We start from the raw sequence: 17,471 nt of genomic DNA on the forward strand, positions 1-17,471 counted from the left end.
AGGAATCAGCTATGAGATGCCAAGATAAAATGGAAAAGGAAAATATTTCAAATTACTAGGGGAATGGGACAATAGTGAAAATATTTCTGGAATCTTTTTCACTTTATTGTTCTATTTTCTTTCTCTGGATTTATATATTGAGGTAGCACGGTTTGCCCTTCTCTTTCCTTCAGCTTCCAGCTTAAAATTTTCAATAAATACTGGAATATTTTATATTTGTTACTAACAAAAATTTATAATGCTAATAAATATTAAGCTCCTGTTGCATTAATTATTGAGATAGTATTGCAAGTATGAAATTATTTGACTGTTAAAGCTTAGTACATCAAGAAGTATTCACTCTCTCAATTGCTGCATTTACCAAGGTGCTATAAAATGTTTTCTGTCTAAAAAGATAGCAAACCCATCCTTCCACTTTTTCTGTCAAGTCCCACAATAATTTATTTTCAAAACTGCAAACTATATGCCAGTGTTTAAAAACAGAATGTCTTTATCTCTCACGCAGACTATGCACAAGGGTAAAGTAGGGAGTGAAGCTTCCATTAATGAATAATGCAGTGTCCTTGGGAAGAGAGTATAGTATTTCCTTTTCTTCTACAGTTGTATGTTCTTCCAGTGAACACTTATATTATTTCAATGCACATATGAAAAAAGGCCTTTTTTTACCTAGCAGAACAGAAACTTCTCTTCACTGTTTCATGGTAGAAATGTAACTTTGCCAGTTAAAGAACTTCTCTGAGTGGTGGTTGGAGTTGCCAGCTATACTCTAGTCTGCATTAGAAAGCTGGCCCTCCTGACAGTCACAGGAGTTGGGTGCTGGTAATGTGCTGGCTTTAAGGCAGCAGCATTGTCCAGCTCAGCTTTGCTACTGTTGTTCATTTATTTTGCATGCTCTTCAGTTTGTAGCTTTACAGGGGGTAAATATCACCTGTAGTTGCTGTTTCTCCTCAAAAGATGCAAGATTTCTCACAGAAGAGGAGAGAGCAAGTGTAAGAAATTTGATGGTGGTTTATAGCTTGTTTTAAAGCTGTTTTTCTGAGGGTGTTTCACAGTTATGTCCTGATGTTTGTGAAGTTCCAGAAGTTGAACTGAAAGGAGAATCTTGCCGATACTATTTCTTGCTACAAGGCAACGGCTCTGGAGGATGTAAAGCAACCCTGATTCATTCAGCTGGCCAGATCAATGGTATGGCCACTCTTGCTGCAGTAAATGGAAGGTTAAAGACAAGAGCAGAAGAAACAGAGTCAAGTAAGAGTAATTGCTTATTTATTTAAGAATATCTGAATGCAGGCAAATGCTACTCAATTTCATATGTTCCTTTTATTCATTCCAGTCAGTGTTAAAATGGAGAAAACAAGGAAGAATATTACATTTTTTATAAATGTGTCTATTAGCAATATTTGTCAAATTAAAAAAAAAATATAATGAGCTTATTTATTCACAGAATTTACTGCTACCATATTTTTTAAATCAACTATGTAAAGTTACAGTCAGTGAGATTAGTTGAAAATTGTTTTTTAAAGGGACATCCAGGTAATATTAGGGCAAATCAAATTCTTGAAAACTTAAAGTTTAAAAAGTATGTATTGTTGATGTAAAGACTGCCCAGCCCGCACCAAAAAATTAGGTAAATATCAGTTGAAAATCCTATTTCACTGATGTATCATAGCTGCTCCACTAGGTAAGAGCATGTATCTAGACATTTATCTTAGAATAGTTATCCTGTTACAACTACACATACTAGTTAACTCTACTAATTCCTGTATTTGTTTCAATAATGCTGACAAAGAAAAAGAACACAGTGACCTGCATCTTATCCACTTAATTCCTTATTATTGAAATAAATCAGTGTGTGATATGACTGACTACTTGCCATTTATCCTAATTAAAATCCCATTAGTACAGTGTCAGAGAACTGAAAGTCCTTGACCACATATTGGGAGAAAACTTTTCTTTCTTTTCTGTTTTGATCCTAAGTATCAAACTTAGGATCTTTTTACCCTCTTTAAATGTTAGTTAAGTTAATTGTGTTGTCATATTGGTTTTGTACAGAAATTCAAAAATGCTAGTCAGGCATCTCTTCCAAGTTATCCTGATGTTCAATTGTAATTGGTTTGTTTGGGTTTTTTTTAATGATTAACCATATTTGAAAGTCTGGTTGTTTCCTTTTAATATGAAATTTCTCTGTCTGCAATGTTTATGTTTTCTAAAAAGAAGTAATGATTCCAAAGTCCTGTGAGAGATTCTTAATAAAAACTTCTCCTAATCTGTACAGGCTTTTGTATTGCTGACTTTATCCAGTCGCTGCCACGCTTCTGTGGAGAGCAGATTGTACAAAGAGAAATGAAACTGTCTCATCTCCAAGTGTTTGCCTTGAAAGAATATCTCAGTAAGTAATGGGGAAAGCACCGGTAATTCTCATTAAAAGTATTTGAAAGCTCTTTATGTCAAACTGAATGTGATGGCTCAGTTTACAAAACCGAAGTGAGTTGATCACTTTGTGAAGAAATAGTGAAGGTTTAAAAAGAAACTTCGTAGTATGTTCATGATTGTGTGTCAGATAATGAAAAAGAGAACACTGAATTAAGGTTGGTGGCTGCTTGTTACACTGTTACTCTGTTTGAGCATAGTTTTGGAATAATTTTGTGGTAATTCTGTGATGATTTCCCCAAAAACCCTTACTGCTGGATATGTCTTCTACAAAAATAAGAATTCTGTTTTTGATTTTTAAGAGTTTTTAAAAATTTATTCTTTATTGCAAAAGTCTTCAACAGCAGAGGAAAAATATGTATTGGATATTTGTTAGATTTATCATGAAGCATTGTTTGTAACAGCTGAAAGGTCATCCTCTGTAGATTTTCATGACTTTGCAGAGAAGTACATTTGAGTGTCCTGATTTTTTCCATCCAAGTCCATTGCTCTAGGAGACTCAATTAAAAGAAAAAATGCTTCTGAGAGATTGGCTGGCTTATAGAAAATGGCATTCTGTGAAGATAATATAAGTGTATTATCATTAACAGAATAGCAGCTTAAAGAAAAGAAGATTCCTGCTAATAGTCTCGTCTTCCACCCCCTGCCCCCTGCCAGCTTGCAGTTATTCCCAGAGTCCTGTCACCTTCAGCCCTGAGCTTGGGGCTGCTTTAGAGCTTGTGTTTTAATTTCGAGTGGATCATCCATTTCCATTAGGATGAAGACTGAATAGGAGCAGTTGGGATTGACTGATCATCCCTAATCATACCAGAATTACCTGGCCCTTGATATTCTGACCAAAGAGACCAGTGCAGGCTCTTAGTTACACTGAAGCCACACTCCTGCACCAGCAGCAAAAATAGGTGGGTGGGAGGCTCTGCAGACTGCAGCTTTTCACATTTAGGCTCAGCAAGTCCGAGATATTTGTCTCTGGGGAATCCAAACCTGGATGTACTCAGAAATGCATGTATACAGAAATTAAAGGACTGTAAAAATGGGATTCACGTGTGACTTCAGCTATTCTCAGTTGTCTGTGGAATAAACCACCCATGTCTTGCTAAAGGGTACAATAGTAAATATTAAGTTAACTTACTTGTGTTATTGGGTTTGGGTGGATATTTTCTTGTTTAGTTAGTTTTTAGCAGGGTCCAGTTGTTCTTTGTTACTTAGTAGGTGCAGTACCTTTTCTTTTTCCTTTTATAGAGAGAAAGGAATTGACTAAGAAGCCTCCGGTTATTTCTACCAGTGAGTTCAAAATTTTATTAAAACTTACAAGAGAATGTTTTTTGGACCTGTGCAACACTAGTCTTCCTAACCATGATCTACAGAAGGTTTCCAATAAAACTATGTCATGCACTGTGACTGGTGGTGAGTATTGTTATTTAGGAAATACGCTGCTTATTCTCTTTTGATGTTTTTTCCTACTGATCGTCAATTTGTTACTTTTACCAAAAGAGGAAAACATATAAGGAAAAGTAAAGTAGCTTTCTAGGGTTTTTTTGCAAACTGAAATGACCCTTGCCTTACCTATTTCCTTTCTTTTCCTTAACAAAAAAATTGTGCAGAAAATGTTTCTGATTGCATCATCAGACAGATTTTCCATTTATTTATGTAATTTATATATATGCCTTAAGGAATATCTATATATAAAGGAATGTGTATATATATATGAGTTTATACATATATATTTCTTTAAACAATAAGATTGCTTATTAAGGGTTATCCACCATATATTTCTTGCAGAGCCTGATTTAATGGAGACAAATCCATTGGAATGGCCAGAAAGACATGTTCTTCAGAATTTGGAAAACTTTGAAAAAAACAAACAAAAAACGAGGTAATAATGAAATACTGAAGATTTTCTTTGCAGCGGCCACTGAACATTACTGTAGAGGAACTTCAAATGTTGATAGCCATTGTGTAAACTGTTTTCAAGTATATTATAATCTTTCAAAGAAAATATTGCTTACAGCTAAAACTAATTTTCTGTCAATTTCCAAAGATGTATTTTCTGGGTATTGAAAGTAGTATTGTTTTGAATATGATTGACTAAATGCAAGTGAAATTTAGCTTAAAATAGCATAGTTCTAAAACTGAATTACCAAAATGACACTTCTAGAAAATAGTAGCCTTTGCAGAAAAACACATAGAAGCTTTTCTTTCTCCCAACATGCCCTAAGTAATAGAGATAATTTAGCATTTTTTGTGAGCATGTGTTTATAATCTCCTTGTATTTGCAAGATAGTCAGTACTTAAGTCATGTCTCAAGTAATTTTAAAGTCGAAGATCCTATTGGCTTTATGTTTGAAATTTACGTTTAGTTCTGTTTTTCCTTCAGTACTGTTCAAGTGAAACCTGTAGACCTTTCTGTCACTTAATACAGCTTATTGATTTAAGTTTAGTTCTCACTTCATATAAGACTTAATAGTCTTTGCTGGTCTTAATGTTTTTGCTGGGAGACCTTTACAGCCAGTTGTCCAACTGTATTTTTCTTAATCACTTCCATCCCATTTCTCTCTTTCAAATACCATAGTTGGCCATGGCTTAGATTGGAGTTCTGCATGTGAGGAATTCTCACATTAGATCTCTGCTTTTTTGTGGTTGTCGCTGCTATTATTATTAATGGCTTTTCTTTCTCAGACAGGTAAAGTTCTTCCTTCTAATTAGCTTTCAAAAACCTTCCTGAAGGACCTTTCTGTTTCATAGTCAGTGTTTATTTCATTGTATTCTGAATGATGATCTTTCTTATCCTCTCTCAGTGTACAGCATATTGCTCAACAGTAGAAAAGAGAGAACTTTGCTGTACTTGATTGAAGACACTAAAAAAGAGTGGAAGTTTGCATGCAGTAGTGGCTTTATGGTTCTAAATTCTTGAAGAAATTACTTCTTTTTAGCAGAATGCTAGAGAATTTGCATCAAATATAGTTTATCATGAACATTGGTGTGAATGTTTTCAAGGAGCAAGCTTACTCGTTTTACTTTGGCAATAGTTTAATTGTTCCAGACTAGCAGTTATTTAATTTATTTTTTCTTAATACCATGAGATTACTAAAGAAAAGAAAAAAATCTTAGATTGGTCTTTAGTGTTTGTTTTTTTTTTTTTCCTTTTTTCAGAGTTTCTCTGTTTGCACATTCATCTGAGCAGTTGCTGGGGCATAAAGACAGCCAGCGGGAGTCACTGACATTGCTCGATGCTAAAGAATTACTGAAATATTTTACACCAGAAGGGCTGCCAGTTGGTGATCTTCAGCCACTCCAAATTCCCAAGCGGTAAGAATCCAACATATTAAAGCAGACCATACTCAGAGCTGATGGAGGGGAGTTACAAATAAGGACTGATTGAGAGTCACAGAATGGTGTAGCTGGATATGAGTTTAAAACTTGTAACATCCTTGCATTACATACCTGCCAGTGAAATCAACTGTTTTGCTCCTCCAGCCAGTCTTACTAATTAATTCTTTCAGGATCTGAAATGGCTGGAGATGATGATGATGTTTGTCCTATGCATTTAAATAACAAAATAATCACCTGAAGTGGAAAAAACGTGCTAGTGGACTCCTGGCAAGCTGCTGAAATGTGTGCATTTTCAAAATAGTATTTCTATCCAAGCAGAAATACTGTGGCAGAACTTTAATTTTATTGGTGTGATTTCTTTCAGTGGGGGGGAGTCTAGGTGGGAAGAAAATTGCAGTGTAGAAAAGCAATAGCTGAGCCTGTTTTACTGTGTTCGTCTCCTGTCATTCTGGCCCAGAATTCCTATCTATATTTTTATGTGGTAAAGTGCTCCTTAAAGGAAGCTTATCTACTCTGGTGGCTTCACAAGTATTTATCCTTAGTGTGTCTGCTGGTAAGTATTAGTGTATTAACCAGTACTTTTGCAGCAGGAAGATTGATACATGGAGTTAATGGAGTAATTTTCCGGATCTGAACATCTGTTAGAGTTAAGGCCAAACTGTGTGAGAGTCAGATAGTGTTTGCCTGTATTATTTGTGCAGTGTGTTACAGATTTCTAGGTAAGGCAAGACAATCTTTGCAGTCACTAGAATTATGTTTGTTGACCTTTTTAACGTTGAATAATAGAATCTGTAATGGACTTATTTGATACAGCCCTCGATCCTTTTTCAGACTTCATTATATGTAATAGGAATGCTTCTGAGAGGGAAAGGTACTGTAATATTTTGGATTTTCTGTAGGATTCTTAAGACTTCTGTAAAATACTTACTGGAGTTGTGAAACTAGCCTCAAGATGTTCTGAGCAGAGAATTCAAGCAAGTTAGAAAATATGCAATGAAGATTGAGAATCTTCTACTGAGTTGTTAGACCAACAGAAGGAATTAAGAGATTTTGAGAGAGACTGATGAATTAAAGGCATGTTCACTTGTTTTACATGTTTGAGTTTAAATAGAAGTTTAATAGATTACAGTTTTGGCTGACAGTCTTTCTAAATTACCATCTTGCTGGATTCAGTATCACATCTTTCCTGGATGTTTTTCCCAGATAATTTTTACAGTGGTAATGGTACAGAGACAGTCTGTGTGAATAAAATTTGAAGCAATATGTACGTTTCAGATACTCCTACATCTTGCCTTCATCTCTTCCCTTCTTTAGAGATAAATGAGATGTGACAGGGTATGCTGGGATCTGGCAGCAAATGCTTTCTGTCTGTCTCACTATGGCTTATTCTGTTGAAATACTTTCAAACAAATGCATTCATGTGATTTAGTTGCAGAGAGTTTCTAGCTGGAATTGAAATATCACAGGAGACAAGTGGTTAGTTATAAAGTCTGGCAAAGGTGACTGTGAGGTGAGACAACAAGCTAAAGGGAAGGAATTCACTGCTATAGTGCTGGATTGAGAAATGGGAGGTCAGTTCCCAGTTCCTTTCAGTCCATTCTACTACTCAGGTGTCCCATTGTGAAATGGAATGATATTTACCTGGGTTTATTGATAAGTTATTTGGAGCAGTGACCTTAACTGGTTGAAATGTCTAAGAGCTTCTGTAATATTAATAGCTCAGTAGGAATTAGTTAGTTGAACTTACATTGTCACTTCAATAAACATTTAATTTTCCATTGATGCTTTACCCCAGAGGCTTTGCCAAAGCTGGCATGCTGGTTTAGTCTTCCTATACCATGGCATTTTTTTCTGATTTTTGGAAGTATAATTTATCCTGACTGTAGCTTGTTAAAATAGATCCGTTTTTTTCTTTTTTTCAGTGAAAATGCATTTCTTTTGACACCAGAGCTTACTCCTCGGAAGCTCAGAGGTTTGCCTTTTGAAAAAGCAGCTGGATGCCATTATCATGGACTTGAGTAAGTGTCCTGGCTTTTTTTCCCAGAGTTATTTTTTAGTTTCCAGTCTGGGTATAATTGGAAATGTTTCAAGCAACATGTGTGTTAATTATGGAAAATTTTATGTATCCTTTTTCTTTGTTGGAACAACTTTGTACGTGCCAGCTCTCCCTTTCTTACCTTTATTTTAGTTACTGGTTTAAATTGCAACACTCCTGCCTTGATGGTAATGTAAAAACATTTAAGTTTTTTCTAAGCTGTACTGTTGTAGCTATTCTCAGTGTCTCTGTAAATTTTAATTCAGAACTAAAAGTGTCAGGGAAAATAGGGTTCATTAGTACATATCGAATTCCTGGGGCAGCACATGAGTGAAGTACATACATAGCTCCTACTTTGATATTTAATTGTAGACACTTTTAGAACAGTCAGGAGGTTTATGAGACCTGCTGTGGTGCTACCTGTGTGTTCAGGGAACCTGAAAACAACTCCAGCAGGCAAGTGTTAGTGGTAAGAATGTTCAAAAGGATCAATATGATTAGGACTGTGTTTAGTCCCAGCCAGCCAGAAATAGTTATTTGTTAAAGCTTCATCATATAATGTAGCTGTATAAAAATAGTTTAGAAAAACAGAAATATTGACATTGAGGAGAAGAGGAAAGACATACAGAAATGCTAGAGTAAATAATTCAGCATAACTCTTCCCTATCATTCCTGAGCTTGGAGGAGATGCTCCTTGAATATTTACCATTTCCCTTGGGCTCCTCTTCCCTCCGGAGGCTTTATCCCATGATACTCTACCAAGCAGATCCATGAAGAGGCCAAAGTCTAATCTCCTGAAGTCCAGGGTAGTGAGCTTGCTGTGTGCCCTCCTTGCTGCCCTGAGGATCTCAAACTGCACTAGTTAATGGTCACTGTAGCCAAGGCTGCCCTTGAGCTTCACATTCCCAACAAGCTCCTTCTTGTTGGTGGGAGGGAACAAGGTCCAGCAGAGCATCTCACCTCACTCAGAAAAGGAAGTTATCAGCTCATTCCAGGAACCTCCCAGACTGCCTATGCCCTGCTGTATTATCTCTCCAACAGGTATTGGGGTGATTGAAGTCCCCCATGCAGACCAGGACTGGTGAGGCTGTTCCTATTTATGATTAAATTAAATTTTTGGTGTAATGAACGTGTGCCAGACACTTGAATCTTGTGTTGCAAAGAAAAAGTAATTGCCATTAAAGCAGTGAGTAAAATGGCAATTTAATTTGTAAAGTTAAATAGATTTTTTTATCTTTATAGGGGATGTGACTACTCAGGGGACTGAGAATATAATAAGGAAAATTAAACACCTTGAAATTTTTAAGTTAAGAGAGCTTACTCTCTTATCAGATAATGAATTTATTTCTAGTGGAAAGTCTTACTCAACTGTAGAAATGGACTCATCAGTCAGTTATTAGAAAAGTGAATTTCTCCCTGAATATGAAGATACTCTGAAGAAAGTAGAGAAATCAGATCTAGCATTTTAACATGACTTCATGTTAAGAGACAAAAGTAAAGAATGTGTCTGGAGTTCCTAAGAGTGGGAAACATTGCTGAGCAGCTTGGAGGGTGGGCTGAGTGATAGCTCACACTGTTCAGAATACTTCATAAGAAAAAGGATGAAATAATACTGGACAATACTGTTACCTTTCCCCAGCAGAGGTCATGTAAGTTTCTGGGTGATGAAACACTGAGCTCTTCCAAGGAATCTTGGAAATCATTTACACCAGAGAAAAGTTAGTTAAGATGGGTTTTGTATTGTAATCTCTTCTGTAGGTTTCACTGGACTAGAAATACTCATTTGGTATCTTTCAGCTCCACTGTATTTAATACAATTTGTTTTGTTGATTTCATTGATTAAACTGCTTATTCATTGTAGTTGATAAGAAACACTTTTTTGTATTTTTAGCATTTAAAAAATGTGAATCTCTCATACAGCACTGTTTATCTGGGACAAAGCTAAAGGTTTCACTTCAAAGGTGCAGTTAGCAAACACTTTTTGTTTAAGGAAAAAATTCTGCTAATGTCCATGGAAATCTTATTTATAAGACCACAGGGTAAAGACTTGCAAAGAATATATGATTCAGCTTCTTTGTTGGAGTTGGACTTAAGTATAGCTAAATCCATAAGGTATGTGTTAATTTACTGGGCGGTTATAAATTATCTTTCAGAACAATACACCAGTTCAAATGAAAAAAAGTTTTGCAGTTCACACGATTGTCAAAAGTAAGTTTTTCTGACTGTAATAAAGCAGAGACTTTCTCTCACAGGTTTCTCACCAATTTCAATTTCAGATATTGTCTAGATGACAGAAGAGCCTTAGAGAGAGATGTGGGATATGCTGAACTTCAAACTCGTCTTATTCGCTATGAAACTCAGACTACTTGCACCAAAGAGTGCTGCCCTGTGCCAGTTGTCTTGAGTCCTCTCCCATCTCCCGCAGTCTTGTCAGAGCCTGGAAGTGTCCCTGATGGAGAGTCTTTGCAAAGCGAATTCAAAACAGAGACATCAAGGCTAAAGCGCAGATCAAAAGACTTGGATTGCTTTTATCCCAAGAAAAGGTAATGCACTGAATAAAATGAATCTTTAGCATGAAGTATTTCAGTGGTCTCTTGTGAACTGCATCTTTTCTTTCATCTCAAAATGTTTTAGTGAAACTATCTAGACAAATGTTCTAGTTGTTTAATCCTCCTCTGTGGACTCATTTTTTTTCTCAAGTGTGACCTCTCATTGATAGCATTAGATTAATCAAAAACCATGTGGCACAGGCAGCTTTTATTTAAGAGATGCGGGGTTGTATCTTGCAGAGTCTCAAGTGCCTTTGAAAAGATGACAGATAGCCTCATCTAGGGCTGAAACTGTCACTGTTGCTGCAGTACAAATAAACAACTAGAGGTTTGGAAAGCCAAGTACTGTACAAACAGAATAATTGAATTGCTAATCCAAAGGACTGCTGGCATAAGATGACCTACCAAAACTCAATCTTATTGTCAGCCTTGTTTATTAAAGTCTTTTCTGCAACTTTAGTTTTTAAGATTTTCCTTTGTACCTTGTCCTCACTCTGAAGATGCAGAGTCTTTGTGTCAATGAAAAACAGCTGCTATGTAACACTATTTCTGAATGCACTTTTTACTGTAATACTTCACTTCATCCTTCTTTCCAGTCTGATACCCTTTGCAGTCTAATCACACCAAGCCTTTAACAGAGGTATGGTTTTAGGAATATTCATATCTTTTGCAACCTACTCTGAATAGTTAGAAAAGAAAATGTGATTGTATCTAACATTTCATGAATTAGAGTTTTGGAATAACTAGCGCTCTTACAGTTGAAGGATCAAGGATTACAATGTTCCCAGAGAACTATAATGCCCAACTTCCAGTAGTTAAAGATGAGTTCTGACATTCCTGCAGAGCCAAAAGAAATGAGGTAGTTTCAAGAAGCTCTCTTATCCTAAGACTGGAGGCCAGCAAACACTGTTCTTCCTGGCTCTCTAGATGAAGGGTCCATATGCAAAACTACCCCTTCTTCCAAAGAGTTTCATTTTCATCGTTATGTGGTTTCTTCAGTTTGTTTCTGGAACTTTTTAATCAGAGGTTTAATGGGTCTGTATATCAGAGACCGATCCAGTCAGTGGAGTGTTCTTCTAATACAAAAAATATTATATAATGGAATCCTGTATTCTTGTCTGCTCTTTTCAGATGCTGTTTGCAAGAATGCACTTATTTCTTTTAAGCAGCAGCCTCCATAGTAGAAGCAATGGCACCGAAAGAGTCAGTAAAAAATCTGAAAGTTCTTTTATCTTTTTTGTTTGTTTGTTTAACTTCCTTCTAGGCTAACCAAATCTGAGAGTACAGATTCCCTCCTCTCTCAGGCCAGTGGAAGTAGCGGGAGTCACTGTGCGGTTGCGGTAACAAGGAGGAGCTCTGAAAGATCAGCTGCTGTAGCTGGGATGCCACTGAAACAGCCCGGCCAACCCCACAAAGTGACCACTAAGGCTGGCTCAGCCAGTCGTGTAAATGCTGCCCAACCTGAGACCTTAAAGCCAGCAAAGGAATCGAGATCCCAGAAGCATACAAGGGTAAAGGTCTATGTTGTTTGCTTAGTGAAGAAGCATCTGGCTTAACTTCTTTCCATGGGACTTGATTTTTTACATTTTTTAACTCAAAGTGAACTGTCTTCATCTCTCTTTGTTATTAAATTTCATTCTGTCCGTTTGTGCAAGTGAATCCTGAAGGCACTGTGGAGAGTGCTGCAGAAGCAAGGAATGAAAAAGTATGTAAAGGAGTATTTTATTATGCCCAGGGAATTAAGGCTGAGAGGGATAACAACTAGGAATAAAAAAGGTGTGAATGAATATCAATGGAGTTATGAAATGTAGAAGATTAATATAAAACCTAAAGGCACCAAAGAAATACCTGTACTGGAAGGGTCGAAGCCATTGTGGAAGAACAGACTGTTCTGAGAATAAGAAGATATTCCAATAGTTGTACAAGTCCATTAATTGAGATAACATTTAAATACTTTGGTGCAATAATGTTTACTTAATAGCTGTATATATTAGGAATGCCATTTTTAAACTACAGTACACAAAACTGTTTCTGGCATGATACTAACTTTAAATTAATCCCAGGATACAGAGAGGACTCTGCAAGAATGCTGATGTACTGTGAGTGGCAAGTTGGGATTGCCCAAGTAAGCATAAATTGGTGTGACTCATTCAGACCTACAGTAAAGTTTAAACATCTCTGATACAAAAAATGTCAGAGGAAATTTTCCAATATGACTTTAGTGTCTGATTTAGATTTTTTTTTTTTTTAATATGGATGCATCAAAGAAGGAAATACCAGTCTAATGAAAAGTTATCTGTTTATTATTTTGGAGGAAATAAAATCCAAGCCAATATCAATTTTTTTGTCTTCCAAGCTCCATGTGAATATTTGATGATCCTTTACATTGCTTTGACGTGTAAAAATTTCCTTAATTTTTTAGATGAAGGGAATGGAAATAGATTGTTAAATAACTGCTCAGATTTGGTCAGTGGGTTGATGGTGTTGGGGCAATGGATTAAAGAAAGAGGCAAGAAAAAAGATCAGGTTTTCTGTTTTCGTTTTTTTTTTACTTCCATTGGACAATTTTTCTTGTCAATAATTGGGATGAACTTTTGAGTGTGTTTCTGCTGTTTCCAAGATGCTGAAGGAGGTGGTTGCTAAGACTCTTCAGAAACATGGAATTGCAGAGGATCACAAGTGCTTTGCATCATGCAGCCAGCGTCTGTTCGAGATATCAAAGTTCTACTTAAAGGTAACTAGAAGACATGCTCTTACAGTTCTTTGTTCTTAGTTAAGTAAGTCTGCTCCTGAATAAAACTTGAGATAGTCTGTGGGATATTCACACTTGATTAAGACAATATTTCCCAATATATTAGTAGTGTGTAGAATGTGTGGATAAACCTTTAGGCTTGTTGTCCAATGCAGAACATAGTTTTACAGTATATTTTGGTGGTGTCTTATTTGTTTTTAAACCTTATAAAGCAGTACTCTTCTATGTGAGATAACACCTTAAAGCATGGATCTGTTTGGTCAAGTCATACTTTATTGCTTCCTTAGCTGTTGTAGCTATCTCACAGCTGTAGCTGTGACAGCTCAACTTCTCCCTTGTTCTAAGGCTGTTGGCTCAACAAGTAGCTTACAGAACTGACTCAGAAATTCTAGTTCTCTGACATGCTCACAGAAGTCACTGCAAATGTGCACAGCTATCTCACACATACTGGCTTGGCAGCACCCTGTAGAATTGCATCAACCTCATTTTTGGAAGGAGATGAGAATTCTTTCCACAATATCTAAGAGACTTTGTGAGTCAATGCTTAAGCCATGTTACTTGGTCTGGGCACAAAATCAAGTTAAATTACAGTATGGGGTGTTTAAAAGCTATTGCTCACAAGCTGAGCTGCTGTTCCTGCTCATTTACATGTGTTTAGCCTATGTCTATTGGGTGAACTAAGTTTAGACAACTTCAGTAGAGGTGATTTAAGGTAAATGAAGTTGCAGTTGAACAGGGCTGATTGTTTACACGGACAATCTGAACATCTTGCTGATAAACACCAACTTCTTAAATAATTGGAACACATTTCACAATTTGGAACACAGTTGCACAGTCATTCTGTGAGTGCTTCCAGGATCTCACTGAAATATGACCTTTGGATTAGGAAGGTCTCCTAATCCAAAAGCAGAAAGGGCTGCATGTAGGGATGAGTGAGTAGGGCAGATCAGATGGGTTCATGGTTCCATTCCAAGTAGAAGAGCAAAAGGAAGAATACTACAGTGATCCTGTATTATTATTCATAAAAAAAGCAAAGTTAAATAATTCTTCGTTGCTCAGAACAAGGTGATGAAAGTGTAATATCACCCTGGTTATTGGGGCTCTTATAACCCAAATTAGAGTTACCATACAAGTGTGCTGATTCCTGTGGCTTTTTGTTTCATATCTAGGATCTTAAAACTTCTAGGGGACTTCTTGATGAAATGAAGAAAACAGCAAATAGCAATGCTAAACAGGTAAGACCATTTGTTTGTTTCTGTAACTAGCCAAGGCTAAATGTTGCTATGGCAACTTGGTTGTAGGATGGTTTAGTCCACAGCTTTGAGAGATGAAGAGAATACTTCAGTGAAGAACACTCTACCTTGGCTGTGGGTCTTGTTTCAGTCCGATCTCACAGAAACTTCCTCTCAATCAGTAGTCCCATGGCAAAATTTCCAGTTGCTTATATTCAGGATTTGGATAGTATTCTAGTTATAGCTGCCTATATGATGTGCCACACTGAGAAATGGAAATGAAGGCAATAAATGTTTCTACATCACTGAAACAAAAAAATGAGAGATGAGATTTTTCTTCATTAGACGGAAGCCTGGATCATTAGGGAATTGTTCTCTTCTTGTGTTGAAGTAAATAACATTTCTTTTCAAAGGTTAGGAAGTAATAAGAGGGTCTGTAAAAGGAAATAAACTTCTGAAAAGAAGCAATGAAAATTAGTAATTTTAAGCTTGGGAGTAACTGTAAGCACAAGGGATATCCGGTGAGTTTATTTGTGTGTAAAGTGAGACTTATGTGAACAGTAGCAGAGAGTAAATCATACAAGTAAATACCCCTCCAGAAATTAAGTAACTGACTCTGAAAAATACACTGAAGTGACTCCATGATTGGGAAAAAAAAGTGTTATGCATAATTACAGTACAGTTTTCAAAATCATAAATTAAATGGAAGAATTTGAACTGGCATAGTTAAGTAATAAAACCCAAACTCTCAAGGAAAACTGCTAGATCCTCGCAGAATTTATTCTACAAGAGCAGTATTTGCTGTGTTCTGTACTGTGCTCTGTTGTGAATTGCTTCCTACAGATGATAAGGTTTAAAAAACTGCATGGGTTGTGATGTTTGGTGTTGAACTGGGCTGTTGTCCTGATACACTGCTTCTCACCACCATCTTTGTCTGGGGAGAAAACAGGTAGTTTTGTGAATGTTTGCTGTTTGCAAAAGAAGCGTTAAAATTGGTGTTCTCCTAAGCTGCTCACTGCTCCCTGTATTGGAGAATATTTTGAAATTACCTTATGTAAACTATAATTGCCAAGGACTAATCAGTGGTCTGAACAACTGCCCTGCTTGGAAAGCAGCAGTAAAAAAGGTGGTAGATAAAGCAGTGCACAAATTATCCTTTATTCTTTCTTCTGCTGTTTAGTAAATACCACACAGATGATGATAAAGGTGGCGATAAAGAAAGAATTGATAAAATGTCTGAGATATTATTAAGTTACTTTTGAGACCTGGAGTTATGAAAATGGTTTGCTTTCTCATTTATTTGCCCAGGTGATTGAATGGGTTTTGGAGAAGACTGGCAAGTAGAAGTACTGTGTGGATGCTATTCACACCTTCCTAGGAACTGTGGGGACAGAGCACTTCTGACTACAAGAAAAGCATTGTACTGCCTGAGGCACACACATACAGATCTGCACACTGGTGGTCAGTGTAATTATACAGACTCATCCTTTAAGCACAGTAGCAAGAGTTGAAACTTTTTATACTGGAAGTTTTAATTATTTTTTTTCTAATTCATATGAAAAAAGGTTTTATTTTATGTGCATATTTATTATGTTTGTTAAAAGGAATATAGCTTAACTTGGTTTGATAAAGCTTTGTATGTTTTACAATCAGTATATATGTTTTTTATGTGAATAAAAACCCCAACAGATTTAATTTTGATAACAGCCTCTTTGGTTTACCTTTTTGTGTGAAGACCTCCACTCTATTTATTACAGCTCACTGTTGTATAGACAGCTGTTTACAGCATTGGCCATTAACTTTTCGTAAGCTAATTAAGAGCAGTTTCTATTCTGCAGGTGAAAGCAAAGGTAATTAGAATTCGAGTCACGATTATCTCTGTGTTGTAGTAGCAGGAAAAAAACAATGTCTTTTGAAACTTGATGGGAGGTCCCATTAAAGAAAGGATCGCTTTACAAGCTGAATTTCTGGTATAATTTCCTGCGTGCTCTTTGTAACACTCCTTAGAAAAAAATCTTAAGAGAGGTCTGAGATCTCATGTCCTGGAGGAGGAGAAAATCAAAGCGAAAGCAGTAATGATGATGGTGAGAGCTGGCAAAGAGCTGGTAAGCTGTGCTGAAATGTAATGGAAAGAATTTCTACCTGTTTCACGTGTTGCAAGTACAGTAAAGGACTAAATTCAGCCTCAGTTTGCTGAAGTCTCAGGCATGTACCTGGCTTGTACTAATGTAATTATTCAAGTTAGTATTATTTTGAGATGAGGAGTTCCTACCAAAACAAACAGATTTCACAGCTTTCAGTATAAAGATTTCCTGTTCATCATATAAACTAATATGATTGATAGAGAAGCACTGCTTTTGTTTTGCTATATTCCCCTGGCACGAAAATGGATTAAGCAATACAAATATAAATGAAATCTAATGTGATGAAAAAGTAAATGAACTAAACCATGTGGAGGTTAGACTAAGTACTGTAAAATCTACACATTCTCTAAAAAGCCTTTCTGATTTTGTGGCATTATTCTTTGCTTAATTCTATTCCATGTAAAGCCTAGCCCTAAGGAGGTTTTTCGTGTCTAACAAGATCTTGTGTTAATCTGTTCCTTTGTCTCTCTGTTTACTGTTCCCCTGAACTCTACAAGACCTTTTGTAGGGGGAGTGTGTACATGGTTTAACTGCACTCTGAGCTGCAAGAGGAGACCTTTGTAGTTGTTCTGCTGTGACAGGGGGCTCTAGTGAGTACCGTGTGCATCTTATCCCAGGACAAACATAACTACTTATGAGATGGATTTCATTTGCAGAATGCCACACATCCACAGCATCCTGGTTTTACTGATTTGGTGAAATAGAATTGCAATGAAGAGAGATACTTAAATAATGATTTGATAAGTGCATGCATGAAATTGCTCCAGTGTAATGATTACTGTGTATGGCTCACATTTCTTCGCATTCAACACAGAAAACAAGAAATTAATCAAGACATTAATCTTCCTTAACATCTTTTAGTGAAGAAAGGAAGTCTCTACTTCCAAACAGAGAAAAGCTGTAAGTTATAGCCTTATCTCTTCAGCCTGAATGCTGATACTTTTGTCTGAATACTAAAGCAAGTCACTGAAAGTTGTATTTTCTACTTAATTTTGA

The 17,471-nt window shown here is 36.4% G+C and overlaps 1 protein-coding gene across 3 annotated transcripts in view; it reads left to right on the plus strand.

Moving 5' to 3' along the window:
• The window catches only part of MTBP (MDM2 binding protein), a 29,504-nt gene extending 12,557 nt beyond the window's left edge, over positions 1-16,947 (plus strand). The window contains exons 12-22 of one of the 3 annotated variants that reach the window (XM_051778466.1): positions 1,075-1,248; positions 2,276-2,389; positions 3,673-3,837; positions 4,213-4,306; positions 5,584-5,739; positions 7,686-7,781; positions 10,075-10,341; positions 11,612-11,858; positions 12,968-13,081; positions 14,269-14,334; positions 15,640-16,947. In XM_051778466.1, coding sequence (XP_051634426.1) covers positions 1,075-1,248; positions 2,276-2,389; positions 3,673-3,837; positions 4,213-4,306; positions 5,584-5,739; positions 7,686-7,781; positions 10,075-10,341; positions 11,612-11,858; positions 12,968-13,081; positions 14,269-14,334; positions 15,640-15,675 — 1,529 coding nt within the window. In that variant the 3' untranslated portion in view covers positions 15,676-16,947. Of the gene's footprint in view, positions 1-1,074; positions 1,249-2,275; positions 2,390-3,672; positions 3,838-4,212; positions 4,307-5,583; positions 5,740-7,685; positions 7,782-10,074; positions 10,342-11,611; positions 11,859-12,410; positions 12,456-12,967; positions 13,082-14,268; positions 14,335-15,639 lie in introns of those variants that run through there. The other 2 variants (XM_051778465.1, XM_051778467.1) reach the window with 2 other exon arrangements.
• The last annotated feature ends 524 nt before the right edge of the window (positions 16,948-17,471 follow it).

This window comes from Manacus candei, unplaced genomic scaffold, assembly GCF_025592945.1.
Source record: "Manacus candei isolate 608988 ecotype Guabito, Panama unplaced genomic scaffold, ASM2559294v1 h1tg000013l, whole genome shotgun sequence".
Taxonomy (NCBI): domain Eukaryota; kingdom Metazoa; phylum Chordata; class Aves; order Passeriformes; family Pipridae; genus Manacus; species Manacus candei.